This window comes from Amblyraja radiata, chromosome 13 (genome assembly GCF_010909765.2).
Source record: "Amblyraja radiata isolate CabotCenter1 chromosome 13, sAmbRad1.1.pri, whole genome shotgun sequence".
NCBI lineage: Eukaryota > Metazoa > Chordata > Chondrichthyes > Rajiformes > Rajidae > Amblyraja > Amblyraja radiata.
The window spans coordinates 55587498-55606210 of NC_045968.1; the positions used below are offsets into that span (position 1 = coordinate 55587498).

The following is an 18713-nucleotide window of genomic DNA, read 5'->3' on the forward strand; positions in this document are numbered from 1 at the left end:
TGCAGATTTATTTGGTGAGAAATCAAAATGGACAAAAGGATTTTTTCAAATTTAATTTCCAGCTTGTGTTAGGATAGTGTAATTTTCCTCGTGATCAAAACTAATGGAGAGTAGAAATTGATGTTCATTCCTGTTCATTCTGTTTTGTGCAGCAATTGCACAAACAGGCAAAGCAAAGCAAGAATATTTCCTGGCTAAGTGATAATTGTCCTACAATCCAATGGCCCACAAATGTTTCTGCTAAGACACATAATATAATGATCAATGTGTTGGAAGGAACTGCAGATGCTGGTTTAAACCAAAGAAAGACACAAAAAGCTGGTGTAACTCAGCGGGTCAGACGGCATCTCTGGAAAAAAGGAATAGGTGGTAGTTCGGGTCAAGAACTTTCCTCAGACTGAGAGTCAGGGGAAAGGGAAACGAGAGATATAGAGACGTAGAGCAAATGAATGAAAGATATTCAAAAAAGTCACGATAAAGGGAACAGGCCATTGTTAGCTGTGGCCTAGGTGAAAACGAGTTAGACAATGAGATTTAGCAAGACGACTTTGAAGCTCGTACAACGACTTGGGTGGGAGAGGGATGGAGAGGGGATGCAAGGGTAACTTGAAGTTCAAGAAATCAATATTCATACCGCTGGATTGTAAGCTGCCCAAGTGAAAAATGAGATGCTTTTCCTCCAGTTTACATTTGGCCTCACTCCGAAAATGGAGGAGCGCCAGGACAGAAAGGTCAGTGTGGGAACGGGAAGGGGAATTAAAGTGTTTGGCAACCGTGAGATCAGTTGGGCCCAGGCGGACTGAGTGAAGGTGTTTAGCGAAATTATCGCCCACTCAATATTTTGTCTCGCCGATGTATAAGAGTCCACACCTTGAACAACTGGCACAGTAAATGATGTTGGAGGAGGTGCAAGTGAACCTCTGTCTCACCTGAAAGGACTGTCTGGGTCCCTGGTCAGTGTTGAGAGAGGAGGTATAGGGACAGGTGTTACATCTCCTGCAGTTGCTGGGGAAGGTACCTAGGTAGGGGGTGGTTTATGTGGGAAGGGATGAGTTACCCAGGGAGTTGTGGAGGAAACAGTCTCTGTGGAAGGCGGAAAGGGGTGGAGATGGGAAGATGTGACTAGTGGTGGTCCTCCTGTTAGAGGTGGCGAAAATGTCAGAGGATTAGTTGTTGTGTATGATGGCAGATGGGGTGAAAGGTAAGGACGGGGGGACTCAGTCCCTTTTGCAACTAATGGGAGGGGAAGCACCAAGGAGACATGTATGGGGGCCTCATCTATGGAAGAGGGGAATGGTCAATCTGGTTGTTAACACTAAGTCACATCAACACCTCTACTTCCTGAGAGGATTACGGAGATTTGGTATGTCAGAGAGAATTCTCTTGAACGTCTACAGGTGTACAGTAGAGAGCACATTGACTGGTTGCATCACGGCCTGGTTCAGCAACTTGGATGCCCAGAAGCAAGGAAGACTGCAAAAAGTTGTGAACATTGCCCAGTCGATCTCCGGCTCTGACCTCCCCATCATTGAAGGGGTTTACCGGAGTCGCTGCTTCAAAAAGGCAGCCAGCATAATCAGAGACCCACACCACCCTGGCCACACACTCATTTTACCCTTCCCATCAGGAAGACGATACAGGTGCCTGAAAACTGTAATGTCCAGGTTCAGGAACAGCTTCTTCCCTACAGCCATTAAACAATACAACCTCGAATAAGCTCTGAACTACATAGACTAATATTGCTATGCACTATTGTTGTTTTTTGTGTGTATGTATGTGTGCGTGTGTATCTATATATTTGATCTATATACAGGTATATGTGTATTCGTGAGTATGTATATCTACACACTGAACTTTTTTCTCGTTTATTATATTGCTTACAGTGTACTATGTTTACATATCCTGTTGTGCTGCTGCAAGTAAGAATATAATTGTTCTACCTGGGACATATGACTATAAAACACTCTTGACTATGTGTAGGAAAGAACTGCAGATGCTGGCTTAAATCGAAGGTAGACACAAAATGCTGGAGTTTGACGAGCGCAGTGACCCGTCGAATCGATGCGGGATCCCTTGAGTGCAGCTTCTGTTCATTTGAAATAGTCCACACCCTTCCAAGTCACTGTGGCAAGACTCCAAATGGATATTCAGTTTGCTGGGCTTCATGCTCCCGTGGCTCAAAACCTTGGCACAGAAAACACATTGGGGCTTGACCATGGATTTTTGAACAATGCTTGTGAAGCCGAACTTGAGAAATGCTTCACTATACGTGCGCTTCTTGGCAGACATGGTTCACAACACACACAGTAAATGTGCGTATACGTATGCGCATACGCAAACAAAATACTGTGTGTGGTATGTACCTTTGTTAGGTTCCTAAAAATGGGCTCAACACATTGATATGTTATTTATGACCCCTTCAAAACCCCTGGAAAACCCCCAAACTGCCCCCATGGGGAAGTCACGACCCCCAGGTTAAGAACCGCTGCTCTAAGGTAACTCTTCATTCACTGCTTACAATAGTATACTGTACATGTAATAAGGATGGGGCACGTAATAAGATAGGAGTACTGTCACTTTTTCTTTGTAATACAAGAGGGCCTTCACAACTAGAGGTGTTTGAGCAAGCAGTAATCACGTGAAGTCATGCTTACAATATTGCACAAAATCCACAATCATTGTGGTGGAAATTGTGCCTAGATGTCAAAAGAAATAGATTATATACATTTAATATGAATATTACAACTGAATGCATATTTAAATGTTCTGACTTTGTTGATTTAATACAGCTCAATGGGTTGAAACAATGCACTAATCAATTGTTAAGTAAGGTGACATACAAGTACATATCGCCATCAAGTGGTGTAGTATCAACTAATCTTGCTATTAATAACTGAATTCCAGCGTTATGGCATTCTTGGGGGGATATCATTGATCACAGGTGCCTATTGGTGGAGAATGGGACAATCCATAGATCTAAAGAAATTAAAATGATTTAAAAAAAAAAAATTCTGTTTATGTCGGGGTTACTGCATCCCACTGTTTAATATACTTCATTATGTGCAAAACAATAAAGATAAAAAATGTAAGTCAATGGAGTATACCATTAGTTCTGATAAATTTATGTTGTTTTTGTTAGCACAAATGAATGTTTAAAATATATAGAAAATGCTGAAAATATTCAACCAGATGTATATGTGAAGAGAGAAAGTTGTTTCGATTTAAGAGTTCCATAATCTGTTTATATTCATAATATTTGCATTTATTATGATTTAATAAAGCATTTTCTCATGCAAAAAAATCTTATGCTTATTCATGTTCAGTTCTGATCCTAGAAACATTTTTTTTAAAATCACCATTTCTAAATATACTTTAGACGTAAAATTTGATGCTGTTCTTTATTCTTTTTTTAATTTGCACTCGTTCATAAGAACTAACTCATTATACTTGAGATAGACACAAAATGCTGGAGTAACTCAGCGAGACAGGCAGCATCTCTGGAGAGAAGGTATGGGTGGCGTTTTGGGTCAAGACCCTTCTTCAGGCAGAGTCAGGGGAGAGGCGAACTGGAGATATGGAAGGGTGCAAAGAGAATGTAAGGTGTGAAAATGACTCATCAAAGTAGACGATGATCAAGAAACGTAGAATGGTTCGTTGTTTGCTGAGGGGAAGTTGACCGCGAGGCATAGAATCAATAAAATTAATCAGGAGGACAGTGAAACTAGTTGGAGAACTAGGGTGAGGGAGAAACAGAGAGGGAAAGCAAGGGTTACTTGAAGTTAGAGAAATCAATGTACATACCGCTGGGGTGTAAGCTGTCCAAGTGAAATGCGAGGTGCTGTTCCTCCAATTTATGCTGGGCCTCACTCTGACAATGGAGGATGCTCAGGACAGAAATGTCAGTGTGGGAATGGGAGGGGGAGTTAAAGTGTTTAGCAACTGGGAGATCAAATAGGTTTATGCGGACCGAGCGGAGGTGTTCAGCGGAACGATCACCGAGCCAGCTCTTGATCTCGCCGATATCCAGGAGTCCACACCTTAAACAGCGGATATAGTAGATGAGGTTGGAAGAAGTGCAAGTGAACCTCTGCCTCACCTGAAAAGACTGTTGGGATCCTTGGACGGAGATGAGGGGGGAGGTATAGGGACAGATGTTGCATCTCCTGCGGTTGCAGGGGAAAGTACCTCGGGAGGGAATGGGACGAGTTGACAAGGGAATTGCAGAGAGAACAGTCTTCCCTAAATCGGACATCGGAGATGTGTTTCCCCTCTTCCATGATAGATAAGGCCCTCATGAGATATCCCACAGCTCTGCACTTCTTCCCCTAATTCATAACAAGGACAGAATCCTCCTTGTCCTCACCTTCCACCCCATCAGCCGTCGCATGCAGCACATAATCCTCTGACATTTTCGCCACCTCCAACGGGATCCCACTACTAGCCACATCTTCCCATCTCCACCCCTTTCCGCAGACCATTCCTTCCGTAACATCCTGGTCAACTCGTCCTTTCCCACCCAAACCACCCGTCCCTAGGTACTTTCCCCTGCAACTGCAGGCGATGCAATAACTGTCCTTATACCTCTCCCCTCAACTCCATCCAAGGACCCCGCTGTCTTTTCAGGTGAGACAGAGGTTCACTTGCACCTCCTCCAACCTCATCTACTGTATCCACTGTTTCAGGTGTGGACTCCTGAATATCGGCGAGACCAAGCGCAGGCTTGGCGATCGTTTCACTGAACACCTCCACTCAGTCCGCCTAAACCAACCTGATCTCCCGTTGCTCAACACTTTATAACTCCCCCTCCCATTCCCACACTGACCTTTCTGTCCTGGGCCTCCTCCATTGTCAGAGTGAGGCCCAGCGCAATTGGAAGAACAGCACCTCATATTTCGCTTGGGCAGTTACACCCCAGCGGTATGAACATTGACTTCTCTAATTTCAAGTGGCCCTTGCTTTCCCTCTCTCTCCATCCCCCCCAGTTCTCAGACCAGTCTTACTGTCTCCGACTACATTTTATCTCTGTACTGCCCACTCCCCTGACATCAGTCTGAAGAAGGGTCCCGACCCGAAAAGTCACCGTTTTCTTCTCTCCAGATATGCTGCCTGTCCCGCTGAGTTACTCCAGCATTTTGTGTCTCTACGATTTAAACCAGCATCTGCAGTTCTTTCCTACACAAGCTCAGTATAGGAATGGGAGGGGGTATTTAAAGTGTTTAGCAACTGGAAGATCGCATTGGCCTAGGTGTTCAGCAACATGATCGCCGAGTCTGCACTTGGTCTCGCCGATATATAGGAGTCCACACCTGGAACAGCGGATACAGTTGGAGGTTGGAGGAGGTTCAAGTGAACTTCTGCTTCACCTGACTGTCGGGGTCCTTGGACGGAGATATTGGGACAGGTGTTGCATCTCCTGGGTGTTGCTGGGGAAAGTACCTGGTGAGGGGGTGGGTTGAGTGAGAAGCGATGAGTTAACCAGAGTTGCAGAGTAAACGGTTTCTGTGGAAATGGGGGGGGGGGGGGGAGGGGGGAATGCGTGAGATAGGAAGATGTGGCTAGTGGTGGGATCCTGTTGGAGGTGGCTAAAATGTCGGAGTATGATGTGCTGTATGCGGTGGCTGATGGGGTGAAAGGTGAGGACAAAGGGGACTCTGTCCCTGTTGCAACTGGGGGGGGGGGGGAAGTGGGAGCAAGGGCAGAGCTGCAGCGGAATGAGGAGACACGAGTGAGGGCCTCATCTATGATGGGAGAGGGGAACCTCCCTTGTATGAAACACCTCATCTTGGGCACAGATGCGGTGTAGACCGAGGAATTGGGAGCAGGGGATTGAGTCTTTGCAGGAAGCAGGGTGGGAAGAAGTGTAGTCCAGATAGCTGTGAGAGTCAGTAGTACATGAGTGCCGCTGGAACTCCAGCACGTTGTGTTTTGCTCCACTTTCTAAGTTTGTTGTGTCCTCGTTTAACATGGTTCCTATTTTATATTCATACAAACACAGGACCCTCGGGCCTGTCCGCCGTTCCACAAATCTTAGTCTAATTTTCCAGCATCTGCAGTTCCTTCTTGAACATTTAGTCTAATTTAACATTGTTTGAAGCGTCCCCGCTGTGGTGAAAGGTACAGTGAATTATAAAGTGCATCTTTTGCCTTGTGTTGTCTGTGTGAGTGTGTCTGTCTGTGTGTCTGTGTGCGTGTGCGTGTGCGTGTGCGTGTGCGTGTTAGTGTGCGTGTGTCTGTGCGTGCGTGCGTGTGCGTGTGTCTGTGCGTGCGTGTGCGTGTGTCTGTGCGTGCATGTGCGCGTGCATGTGTCTGTGTGCGCGTGTGCGCGTGCATGTGTGTGTGCGCGCGCGCGTGTGTGCGTGACGTCACCGCCTCTCCTCGCCCATTGACGCTTCACCAACGGCAGGGCCACCACGCGGCTGCCTAACCTTCGCCTGACACAAGTGAAAGCCCTGTGAAAGTACCCCCACTCCTCTGTGAACTAGATACTTGTAATAATTACGATTTGTTTCAATCAAACGCAAGGGGCTGTTTGTTGTTGTTGTTGAAGTGATTGCAGGCGGGAGGGGGCAGGCAGGCAGGCGGGTGCGGAGGACGCCATGAGACAGGAGGACCCTGAGGCGAGTGTGGACGGATTGTGTGAAAACCCCTGAGTCAGGGCGACAGCGGCGGCGACCAGCGGCGACCAGCAGCGGCCAGTGGGCACCGAGCACCGGGCAGTACCGACACACCGAGCGGCCAGTGGGCACCGAACTACAAGCCGACACACCGAGTGGACGCTGAGCGAGCGGTCACAACATGATCACCTCGGCCGGTGAGTGTAGCTGCTCGGGCCGCCGCCGCCGCCTCGCCGCCCGCGTCCCCAATGTCGGGCTGATCTCGGGTCTCTCTGCTATGTTTAATGCCAGCGGGAGAACGCTGCCAGTCCACCACCTCCCTCTGCCTCGTTTAGCGGCGTTAACATACTCGCGCACTAGTTACTTGGGTCTATAATCTTTGCTTGGGACCCAACAGCTGAGTCATTGAATGAATGAGGCTTGAGCATTCGGGGCCACGCTCGGCAGCAGTAGCAAGGAGTAATTCCAGCTTTTTGTGCCTATCTTCGGTTTAAATTAGCATCCGCAGTTCCTTCTTGCACAACAGTAGGAAGTACTCGGTTGTGGGAGAGCGAGATGATCGCCAGGAAACACATCCGAGTGGGCACTGAATGTCCATTAATTTACAGGCCTACTGTGTTGATAGTCAAGTCCAAGGAAGAGAGGGAGCAAGTTATGGATTAATCTATTACGCTACAGTTGAGTGTAGATAATCTTGATAAATTCGTGCAACCACCAAAAGTACGAAAGCCCAATTACTAATTTATGACTGAGATGAAGGAAAAATATTGCACGCAGAAGGCCTGTGATTTTTAGTTTTAGAATCCTCTACTTGAAAAAAGTCTTTATGCCCCTCATGATTTTGTATACTACAATAAGGTCATCCCTCAACTTCCTATGCTCCAGTGAAAACAGCCCCAGCCTATCCAACTTGCCTTTTATAACTCAAGCCATCCTATCCCGGTGACATCCTTGTGAATTTTCTCTGCATCCTTCCTAAAGTTGGGTGATCAGACTGGCAGACAGTACTGTGGTCTTACCAACAACTAATGCCATTGTAATGTGATATTCCAACTCCTAAACGGTGCTCTGTTTGATGAAGGCAAATGTGCCAAACATCTCCTTCACCTTGTTTTTCAGAAAACAATGCATCTGCATCCCCAGATATTCTATGTTTTACAACATTCTATCTACCACTTGCTGTATAAGACCCGCCCTTGTTTAACTTTGCAAAATTCAACACATCACACTTATCAGAGTTAAATTCCATTTGCCATTTCTTGGCTCAATCCTTCAGTTCATCTAGATGGACTTATTTAAGGATCTTAAATCTAAAGAAAGGTATAGAAGAATTGCCTGTGGTTGATTGGGAGAGAATACATTGAAAGGTATGATGGTGATCAAGTAATAGTTAGGACTTAAAGAAGTTGTGCAAAGGCTGCTGATGATATATTTTATTTCATGACCTGACTATTTGAGATAAACATATGTATATATTCATTGATTGAGAAAGGGAGAGAAATCAAGAGACTGTATAACTTGTTGGCCTCAAATCAATGTTAAGGGAAATGCCTGATTCTTTGCTGAAGGATGTAACAATATAATACCTATAAAAGAATAATAGGATTGAGCAGTCCGATGTAAGAAAGGAACATTGTGTTTGATTAATCTATTGGAGTTCTTTGTAGATGTGACCAGTAGAACACTTTAGTTTATTTAGTTTAATTTAGAGATTCAGCATAGAAGCAGGGCAACCTTGTCCATGCCGACCGTCGATCACCCTAGTTCTATGTTATCCCACTTACTCACCCACTCCTGACATAATAGGGACAATTTTCAAAGGCTTACAAACCTACACATCTTTGCGATGCTGGACGAAACCCACGCCGTCACAAGAGAAAATGTGCAAACTCCACACAGATAGCACCCAAGGTCAGGATCGAACCCGGGTCTCTGGCGCTGTGAGGCAGTGGCTGTACCAGCTGCACCACTGAATTGCTCTATAAAGATAAAGGGAACCAATGGAAATGGTGTATTTGGATGTAGAAAAGGCTTCCAGGAGGTTGCTTCACAAGATTACAGTACCTGGACGTTGGTGTTAAATACTGACGTGGATTGAGAATTAATTATCGGCTCGAGTTCGGCCCCCTCCCTGGAGAGGTGGAGGAGGACCGAGACTGTTGGAGGACCGGAGTTGGTGCCGGGACGGTGTTGATTGAGGAGCGGGTTGAACGCCGCTCACGGAGTTTGGCTGTCGATTGAGTGCAGCTGCAGGGAGGGACCGCGCCGGTCCGGAGGTTGGGAGAGAGAGAGAGGAGACACTGAGTAGTAATAGTAGGGAGATATTGTATTGGGGTATCGGCCGACGGCCTGTATAGGTCCGGTAAACGGTGCTCTGCCAATATTCCCTGCTGTTACAAAATGACAGGAGAGAGTGGGTCTAGTGGTATGGAGGCCAGTGGAGGAGAGGATAATGAAGGAAATGTTGAGAAGGAATGGGAAACCGTGGGAACACGGGGTAGCCCCAGGAAGAGCAGCCGTAAAAGAAGGAAAAGCAATATTGGTGGATCAGAGAGTGAAGACAAGGAACCAGAAAAGGAAATTTCGTTAAATGTAGTGATGAGGTTTGAAGGAGAAGGAGGAGTAAAGAAGATGGAGCCAATGAAGCTGACAAAAATAATCAGAGCCCAGGTTGGGGAAGTAAAGTATGCAAGAGTGCTGGAAGATGGAAACATGCTAATAGGGTGCAACAGTGAGGCTCAAGTTGAAAAGGCGATGAAAATGAACAAGATTGACAAAATCAAAATAATCAAAGTAGTGAGAGTGGGAGAACGGAGGAGTTCAGGGTGTAAAGGGGTTATCTATGGAATCCCTCTCAAAGTCAATATGAGTGAACTGGTTCAGGAACTCAGAAAGAAATGTGAATTAATTATGAATGCCAAAAGAATGACCAAAGGAGCAAAGAAAGAGGAAACGGAGTCAGTCCTGCTTGAATTCAAGACAGAATCCCTTCCAAAAGTGGTCCATTTTGGATTCATGCGATATAGTGTAAGAGAGTACATACCCAAACCAATGAGGTGCTTCAAATGTCAGAAATTTGGGCATATAGCTAAAATGTGCAAGGGGGCGAGGAAATGCGCAAGGTGTAGTGGGGACCATGAATATGGTCAGTGTGGAGAGGGGGTCAGACCAAAGTGCTGTAATTGTGGAGGAGAGCATAGTGTGGCTTACTGGGGATGTGAGGTGATGAAACGTGAAGCTGAAGTACAAAACATAAGAGTGAAGGAAAAGGTCTCCTATGCAAAGGCAGCAAAAAAGGCTGACCCTACAAAACAGATGAATGAAAGAAGGATCAGGAGGGAGCAAGATATGGGCATAATGGAAACAATAAAAGAAAAAGAAAAGAGTATATGGAAAGAAAAGAAAAACCTGGTTATATTTATAGCAGGAGTAATAAATGCGACAGCAGAAGTAAAATCCAAAACAGAAAGGATCCAAATCATTGTAAAGGCTGCAGTCCACCACTTGGGCATGGCAGGATTGAAGTGGGAGGAAATACATGATGGTCTCAGTATCCAGGCGAGCCAAGAGTCAACATGTGTGGGTTAATAATATTAATGTTAATCCTACAATGGAATGCAAGAAGCTTGTTAGCCAATGGGCAAGACTTTAAGCAATTCATAGACAGTAGGAAGGAAAAACCAGATGTCGTATGTATCCAGGAAACCTGGTTGAAACCAAGTTTAGATTTTGTTCTATATGATTATGTTGCAGTGAGATGTGATAGGGGAAATGGGGGAGGAGGGGGTTGTGCCACTTTCATTAAAAAAGGGATACCATACAAGGTATTAGGAATTGGGCAGGAACAGGAATATGTGGTAATAGAAGTGTGGTCTGAGAGGAGGAAAATAGTGGTAATAAATTACTATAATCCATGTAAGCGATTAGAGGTCAGTAAGTTACAGGAAGTAGAAGGCCAGAGCAAATCTAATGTTATTTGGTGTGGGGACTTTTAACGCACATAATACATTATGGGGCAGTGGAAAGTCAGATAATAATGGACAGGTAATTGAGGAATTATTAAATGATGGTAATCTAGTATGTCTAAATGATGGAAAGAAGACCAGGGTAGATGTTAGGACAGGGAAGGAGTCTGTGTTGGACCTTACACTTGTTTCTAATAGGATTGCTGCTAAATGTAACTGGGAAGTATATGAAAAGGGTACCATAGGAAGTGATCATCATCCTGTGCTATGCAAAATAAATATTACTTTAACTATGAGTAAAGAAAACAGAAGTGGACGATGGGTGTTTGGAAAGGCTAATTGGGAGAAATTTAAGGAGGAAAGTGATAGATATGTAAAACCGATACAAGAAGAGACAGATATAGAAAACTTTGAGAATAAATTGTCAGAAGGTATCAAAAGAGCAGCATTAGTTTCCATACCTAAAAGCAAAGGAAGATCAAAAAGGAAAGCTGTGCCATGGTGGGACAATAAATGTAAAGAGGCAGTGGTGAATAGAAACAGAGCATTCAGATTATTAAAAAGAACTCATAACTACCAACACATGATTAATTACAAACAGGCTCAGGCAATTGTAAGGAGGACTATAAGACAAACAAAAAGAGCATATTGGAGGAAGTATTGTGATTCAATTGGAAACACAACACAGGTAGGGGAGATATGGGGGTTGATTAAAAAAATGGAAGGTGATAAAAGGGAGTGGAGTTATCCTATCCTAACAAATGGAGATCAAACTGTAGTCTCAAATAAAGACAAAGCAGAACTAATGGTTAACACTTTTAGTAGGGTTCACAGCTCCCACAACTTATCAGATGAAGGAAGAAGAGGTAGGGAAAGAACAAGAGAGGAAAATGTTGAGGCCTTACAAAGGAAAGGTATCACAGAGGACAAGTACAATATTCCATTTAATTTGGGGGAGCTAAAGAGAGCTCTGGCCAAGTGTAAGAACTCAGCCCCAGGGAAGGATGATATTTGCTACATAATGATAAAGCATCTAAGTGAGGAGGGACTCCAAAAGATACTTGCACTATATAACAAGGTGTGGGAAGAAGGGCGAATACCGGAGAGGTGGAAGGAAGCAATCATTGTGCCTATTAGGAAACCAGGGAAAGATGCAAGTAATCCAGTAAATTATAGACCTATAGCTTTAACAGCACACATGTGTAAACTGATGGAAAGAATGGTAAATGAAAGATTAATGCATCTAATGGAAGAAAACGGTATAGTGGCTAATTATCAGAGTGGCTTTAGAAAAGGGAGAGGTACTAATGATCCAGTTCTGTGCTTGGAAGATGATATAAGGAAAGCACAAGTTAAAAAATAATCTGTAGTTACTGTATTTTTTGATGTAGAGAAGGCTTATGATATGTTGTGGAGAGAAGGTCTTCTAATAAAGCTGCATTTAATGGGAGTAGGAGGAAATATTTTTAACTGGATAATGGATTTTCTTAACGGTAGAAGTATCCAAGTTAAAATAGGGTCAGACATCTCTAGTAAATGTGTAGTCGAGAATGGAACTCCCCAAGGAAGTGCGATAAGCCCGATCCTATTCTCAATCATGATCAATGATATATTTGCAAACATTCAACCAGAGATGGGGCGATCGCTCTTTGCAGATGATGGCAGCCTATGGAGAAAGGGGAAGAATATAGATTTTATCGTGGGAAAAATGCAGCAAGGGATAGCCCAGGTGGAAGAGTGGGGAGTGAAATGGGGTTTTAAATTCTCTATAGAGAAGACAAAGACAATGGTTTTCACAAGGAAGGAAATTAAAGAGGATGTCCAGTTAAAACTATACAGCAACAATTTGGAAAGAGTAAAAGATTTCCGTTTCCTGGGAGTCCATTTTGACTCCAGATTAACATGGAGGGTCCACATTACAAAAATAATTGGAAAATGCAAAAAAGCCATCAATGTAATGAGATGCTTAGCAGGTTTAGAGTGGGGAGCAGATATATTATCTCTTAAACATATCTATGTATCACTGATCAGATCCAGACTAGAGTATGGCAGTATAGTTTATGGATCAGCATCTAAGTCAGTGTTGTCCGAGTTGGACAAAGTCCAAGCGGAAGCTCTAAGAATCTGTATAGGAGGTGTGCGGACGTCACCTGTATGTGCACTACAGGTGGAAACTGGGGAGATGCCGTTGAGACTGCGCCGCAGACAACTAATGGCTAATTACTGGCTAAGCCTTAAGGGTCATGGAGAGAACCACCCAACAAAACAGGTAGTACAGGAGTGCTGGGAGAGAGGGGTGGCTCAGTCTGGAAGCTTCGGCTGGGTTGGAGGAGGTGTGGCAAGGGACATGGAAGTAGAGGACAAAGAGTTCTGCCCTGCAGTATTGTGGCCATCTGTCCCAATATGGTTACTGAACATCCCAAAAGTTGATCTGGAGATATGGGAGGCAAAAAGGAGGGAAAAAAATTCGGACCTAAAAACAGAATACCATGACCATATATATAATAGATACAGGGAACACCTCTTAATCTTCACAGATGGATCAAAGGACCCAGTAGCTGAAACAACAGGGGCAGCTGTGGTAGTGCAAGGGATGAATGTTGAGATTTGCAAAAGAACAAATAACTATTTGGCAGTGTATACAGTGGAACTGTACGCTATTTTGATGGCAGTTCGGTGGATAGAACAGGTGCAACCATGCAAAGTATTAATATGTAGCGACTCATTGTCTGCAATCCAGAGTATTGGGTCTGGTGCATCCCATAGGCGGCCTGACCTAGTGTATGAAATTCTACTACTATTAAGCCAAGTAACAAGGAAGGGCAGTGACGTGACTTTGTTGTGGGTCCCAGCACACATTGGTGTGCTAGGAAATGAAAAAGTGGATAAATTAGCAAAAGAGGCCGTTAAAAAAGAGAACATAGAGGTAAACCTACAATTATCCAAATCTGAAGGAAAACACATTGTGTGGAAGAAAATAAATCATGAATGGCAACAATACTGGGATCAGGAGACAAAGGGGAGACACCTCTATTCGCTACAAAATAGAGTGGGCATTACAGCAAGAAGAGGGGGGAACAGGAGAGAACAGGTAGTATTAGCAAGATTGAGGATAGGACACACTCACCTGAACAGCACATTAAAAATGTTGGGAAAACACCCTACTGGGCTGTGTGAGGAATGCCATCAGCCGGAAACAGTTCAGCATGCTCTAGTTGCATGTAGAAGATATGAAACAGAAAGAAGAGTTTTGATCAATGAAATGAAGAAAATTGGAATGACAGACATATCAGAAAAGAACATTCTAGAGTATAGAGGGGAAGGAAAAGGAGTAAAGGTGTTGTTTAATTTCTTGAGGGCCTCTGGCCTTATAAAAAGGATATAATGTAAAGACATGAGGACTGTGGAGTGAAGCCAGAAGGTGGCAGCAATGCAACATTGTGGATGCCGGCTGCCGTAAAACTCCAAAGAAGAAGAAGAAGAAGAATTAATTATCAGACAGAAAGCCAATAGGGAGGTTTCACGGCAGTCGGGTCACGACCCATGACCCGTACTGTTGCTACGCTACTCCAAATGGATTACATGCGATGTACTGCAGGTAGGCACTTACCATTGTTTCCAACGTAGCGGGCCCGTTAAAACCCGCTGAAATTGTCAATTTTTGCGCTGTAAATAATTATGGAAATCGGGATAAGAGTGAGAGACATTTAGCCTACTTCAGAATTCCAAAAGTGAGGAGAAATGACGATAGATAGAAGCGAGAGCTGAAGGGGACAACAACAGCCAGAGTGCTTGGCGAACATTGGCCGTTTGCTCACTGCATTTCATCAAGTAAGGCATTATTTGTGTTTTTTCTTGATTCCTTTGGCATCTAAAAAGTTTCAGAAGTGATAAATCTGGCTGTAATTTTTTTAAATCGCCCAAGTTTCTCGTGGGTTTTTACATACAAAATGAAAACGCATCTGAAGAAAAATTTACAGCCAGATTTATCACTTCTGAGAATAGCAAAATAATGCCTTACTTGATGAAATGCAGTGAGCAAACGCGATAATTCCCAATATTTTCAATGTTTACCAACCACTTTAGCTGCTGTAGTCCCTTCAGTTCTCGCTTCTCTATACCTTCATTTCGCTTCACTTTTGGAATTCTGAAGTTGTGTACATGTCCCTCACACTTACCCCGACTCCCACAATTTTTCTCAGCGCATAAATTCAACATTTTGGCGGTTTTTAACAGGTAGGAAAGTACGCGTTTCTAGCATTAATAACATATACCGGAAGTGACGGATGTCTTCCAGTTGGATTTAGTGCCTCCGTGCGCCCTATGACCCGGTGACCTTCCATGCAACCCCCCTATAGTGGCACCAAACAGACTCTCAGAGGCAGGTAAATCACTGTAAGGCTCGCAGGGCAATTTGGCCTACTCTTGTTTTTACCTTTTATTTCGTCATATATGTTTGCATATAAAAGCTTGGATATTTCTCCTCATATCTATAATCCAACATTTCTAGCAATATCCTCTTAAATCTACATTCTATGCTCTCTCTTGTGCTATCACCTTTTTCCTGTAATAAACTGATCAAAACTATAGACAATATATAACTACATGACAATAAACTCACTTGAACTTGAACTAGATTGAGTTGAATAAAAACAATTGCAAATTCTAGAAATGCTAATAAAAATGCTGGACACCCAACACATCATGCATCATCAGTGGGGAAGGAAACAGAGTCAACATTTTATGTCAAGATCCCTCCATTAGAACTAGAAAGTGGGAATAAAAGTATTTTAAGCTGTAGAGGTAGTTAACAATTCAACTTTCATTGGTAGGGTGTGTATAGGGTGATTTCACGAAAGGTCACTGGATCATAGATCCTCACCCGCGTGACCGCAAAATCCAACTGGGGTACAAACGTCACTTCCAGTACATGTTATTGATGCTGAAAACGCGTACTTTCAAACCCGTTTAAAAACCGCGAAAACGGCCCGTTTTTGAGCTGTAAATAACTGTGCCAGTCGGGGTGACCGCGAGGCACAGCTATCTTACTTTAGAGTCCAGAAGATAAAGAAAAACGAAGGTAAACACAAGAGAGCGCTGAAGGGAAAATAACAGCGGAAGTTGTTGGCCGTGCAGATATAAAGATCGAAAATATCGGGAATTATTGCGTTTGCTCACTGCATTTCATCAAAACATCAATAATGCCTTAGTTTTGATGAAATGCAGCGAGCAAACGCGATAATTCCCGATATTTTCGATATTCACTCTAACCGGAACATGCATGTCCTGAACTCTTGTCAGCACACTTTTAGAGACATCCTACTTTCTGTACGTTGCTTTCCAAGCAAATAACATGCTCCAATCAACTTGAATGAGTTCCTGTCTCATGCCTTCAAAGTTGGACTTGGCCAAAATTAGAATTTTAACTCGCGGGCCCATCCTGTCTTTATTTGTAACTATCTTAAAGCTAATAGAAGAGTGGTTGTTGATCCCAACAGGCTTATCCACATAACTTCAGCCACTTGCCCCACTCAATTTCCCAAGACTAGATCAAGCACTGCCCTCTTCCATGTGGAGCCCTCTACCTATTGCCTGAGAAAACTTTCCTGAACACGTTTGACAAAATCTGCCACATCTAAACCTTTTGCACCATGACAGTCTCAGTCAATTTTGGGAAAGCTGAAATCCTCTACTATGGCAACCTTATTAGTCCTGTGGCTGGCTACAATCTCTTGGCATTTTTGCTCTTCTAATTCCTGTTGACCATTTGGTGCTTGCAGTACACTCCCAACAAGGTGATCATCCCTTTCTTATCTCTCAGCTCCACCCATATAACCTCGCTGGACAAACCATCAGTAGTGTCATCTCTGACCACTGCCATGCTAACCTCCTTAATCAAGCAGCGCCTCCTCTTTTACCCCCACCTCTATCTCTCCAATATAATCTGTACCCTGGAACATAAAGCTCCAAGTCCTGTCCCTCTCTTAATCAGGTTTCTGTAATGGCTTCATCGTCCCAGTCATGTATACCTAATCTGAGGAAAGACATTCTTGACATAGAGGGAGTACAGAGAAGGTTCACCAGACTGATTCCTGGGATGTCAGGACTTTCATATGAAGAAAGACTGGATAGACTCGGTTTGTACTCGCTAGAATTTAGAAGATTGAGGGGGGATCTTATAGAAACGTACAAAATTCTTAAGGGGTTGGACAGGCTAGATGCAGGAAGATTGTTCCCGATGTTGGGGAAGTCCAGAACAAGGGGTCACAGTTTAAGGATAAAGGGGAAATCTTTTAGGACCGAGATGAGGAAAACTTTTTTCACACAGAGAGTGGTGAATCTGTGGAATTCTCTCCCGCAGAAGGTAGTTGAGGCCAGTTCATTGGCTATATTTAAGAGGGAGTTAGATGTGGCCCTTGTGGCTAAAGGGATCAGGGGGTATGGAGAGAAGGCAGGTACAGGATACTGAGTTGGATGATCAGCCATGATCATATTGAATGGCGGTGCAGGCTCGAAGGGCCGAATGGCCTACTCCTGCACCTATTTTCTATGTTTCTATCCATGTCCTGTTTTCATCAGCCTTGCCCATCAGGCCTCTCGCATTAAAATAAGTGCAATTCAAACAAACAGTGATCCTTGTCATTCTCTTGCCTATTCTGTCCACTGAACTTTCTTTCATCACCATCCATAGCGATCTCCAGTCTCCCACCTGTCTTGGTCCTGAATAGGATCCCACCCCCCTGCCAATCTTGTTTAAACCCACCCGTGTGGCACTAGCGAACCTGTCTGACAGATATTGATTCCCCTCCAATTCAGGTGCAACCCATCCCTCTTGTACAGGTTACCTTTGCCCCAGAAGAAATCCAAATGGTCCAAAAATCTGAATCCGCGCCCCATGCACCAACTCCTCAGTCACATATTCACCTGCCCTATCTTCTTGTTACTACCTCACTATCATGTGGCACTGGAAGTAGCCCAGATATCACTACACTAGAGGTCCTGCTTTTTAAAAATCTTTTATCCAACTCCTTTTAATTGTTTTCCTCTCCCCCTTGAGAATATCATGCAGCTATTCCAAGACATTCTGGACCCTGGCAGCAGGGAGGCAGCATACAACTCTGGAGTCTCAACTGCTGCATAGAATCTCCTGTCTGCACCCTAACTATAGAGTTAGCTACCACTGTGGCTCTCCCTGCATTGCCTCAGAGCCAGGCTTGGTGCCACAGTCCTGCCTGGTACTGCTGCTCAACCTTGATATGTCGTCCCCTGCCGACAACACCGAAAAGGGTGTCCCTGATTCGAAGGGAGATGGCCACAGGGGTCACATGCACCCCTTGCCTACCTCGTGGTCACCCACATTCTCGCTTCCTGGACCTTGGGCGATCTTTAACGCGCTGAACCTGGACACAATTCCCAGTTCTCTCTCTCACACTCCCATGGTTTTGCACTCTTGCTGAGATGCATGCTCTCTCTCTCCATCATTAACCCTCAACCTATAAACCTTCTGACAGCTTATCCCCCATGACATTTCACAGATATTTCCTTTGTACCCCCCCTCCCCCTCCCCCCCCCGTGGCCTCTCCACTTAAAATTAATGTGTTCTCTGTTTCCTAATTCTGATGAAAGATGTTCAACCTGAAATGTTAACTCTCCCTTCTCTTTCCACTGATACTGCTTGAGCTGCTGAACATTTTCTATAATTTTTGTTTTTATTTCAGATTTCCAAAATATGTCTTTGATTTATTTTCTACCTGGATAACGTTGAACAAGGCTACTTATTTTTCATGATTTACTGGACTTCATTAATGTGTTGTGCTAAATTGTTCCTTCCTATTTGTATTTTATAGCTGGAATCATTTCGCTTCTGGATGAAAAAGAGCCACAGCTCAAGGCAAGTGCTTACCCATTTCCAGATAAGCAATAGTTGAAGAGTTCTGTGTTCTGCAAATACTACTATAGATTTTGACTTTAGCACAGTAAATGTCACCTGATTTTGTAAATAATTACAATGTGAAATGCAAATATCTTGGGAATGAAGTCTCTCTGATACTCAAACCACAGCACTGCTGAAATAATTAGCATGACTTTCTAATTTAGGGCAGTGCTTGGATTGTTATGATTTCTTTTGAGTCTT

The 18713-nt window shown here is 43.9% G+C and overlaps 1 protein-coding gene across 1 annotated transcript in view; it reads left to right on the forward strand.

Annotated features, from left to right (window-relative positions):
• Positions 1-6392: 6392 nt before the first annotated feature.
• Positions 6393-18713, forward strand: part of psmd1 (proteasome 26S subunit, non-ATPase 1) — a 103885-nt gene continuing 91564 nt past the window's right edge. The window contains exons 1-2 of the mRNA XM_033032121.1: positions 6393-6811; positions 18427-18470. Coding sequence (XP_032888012.1) covers positions 6796-6811; positions 18427-18470 — 60 coding nt within the window. The 5' untranslated portion in view covers positions 6393-6795. The remainder of the gene's footprint in view (positions 6812-18426; positions 18471-18713) is intronic.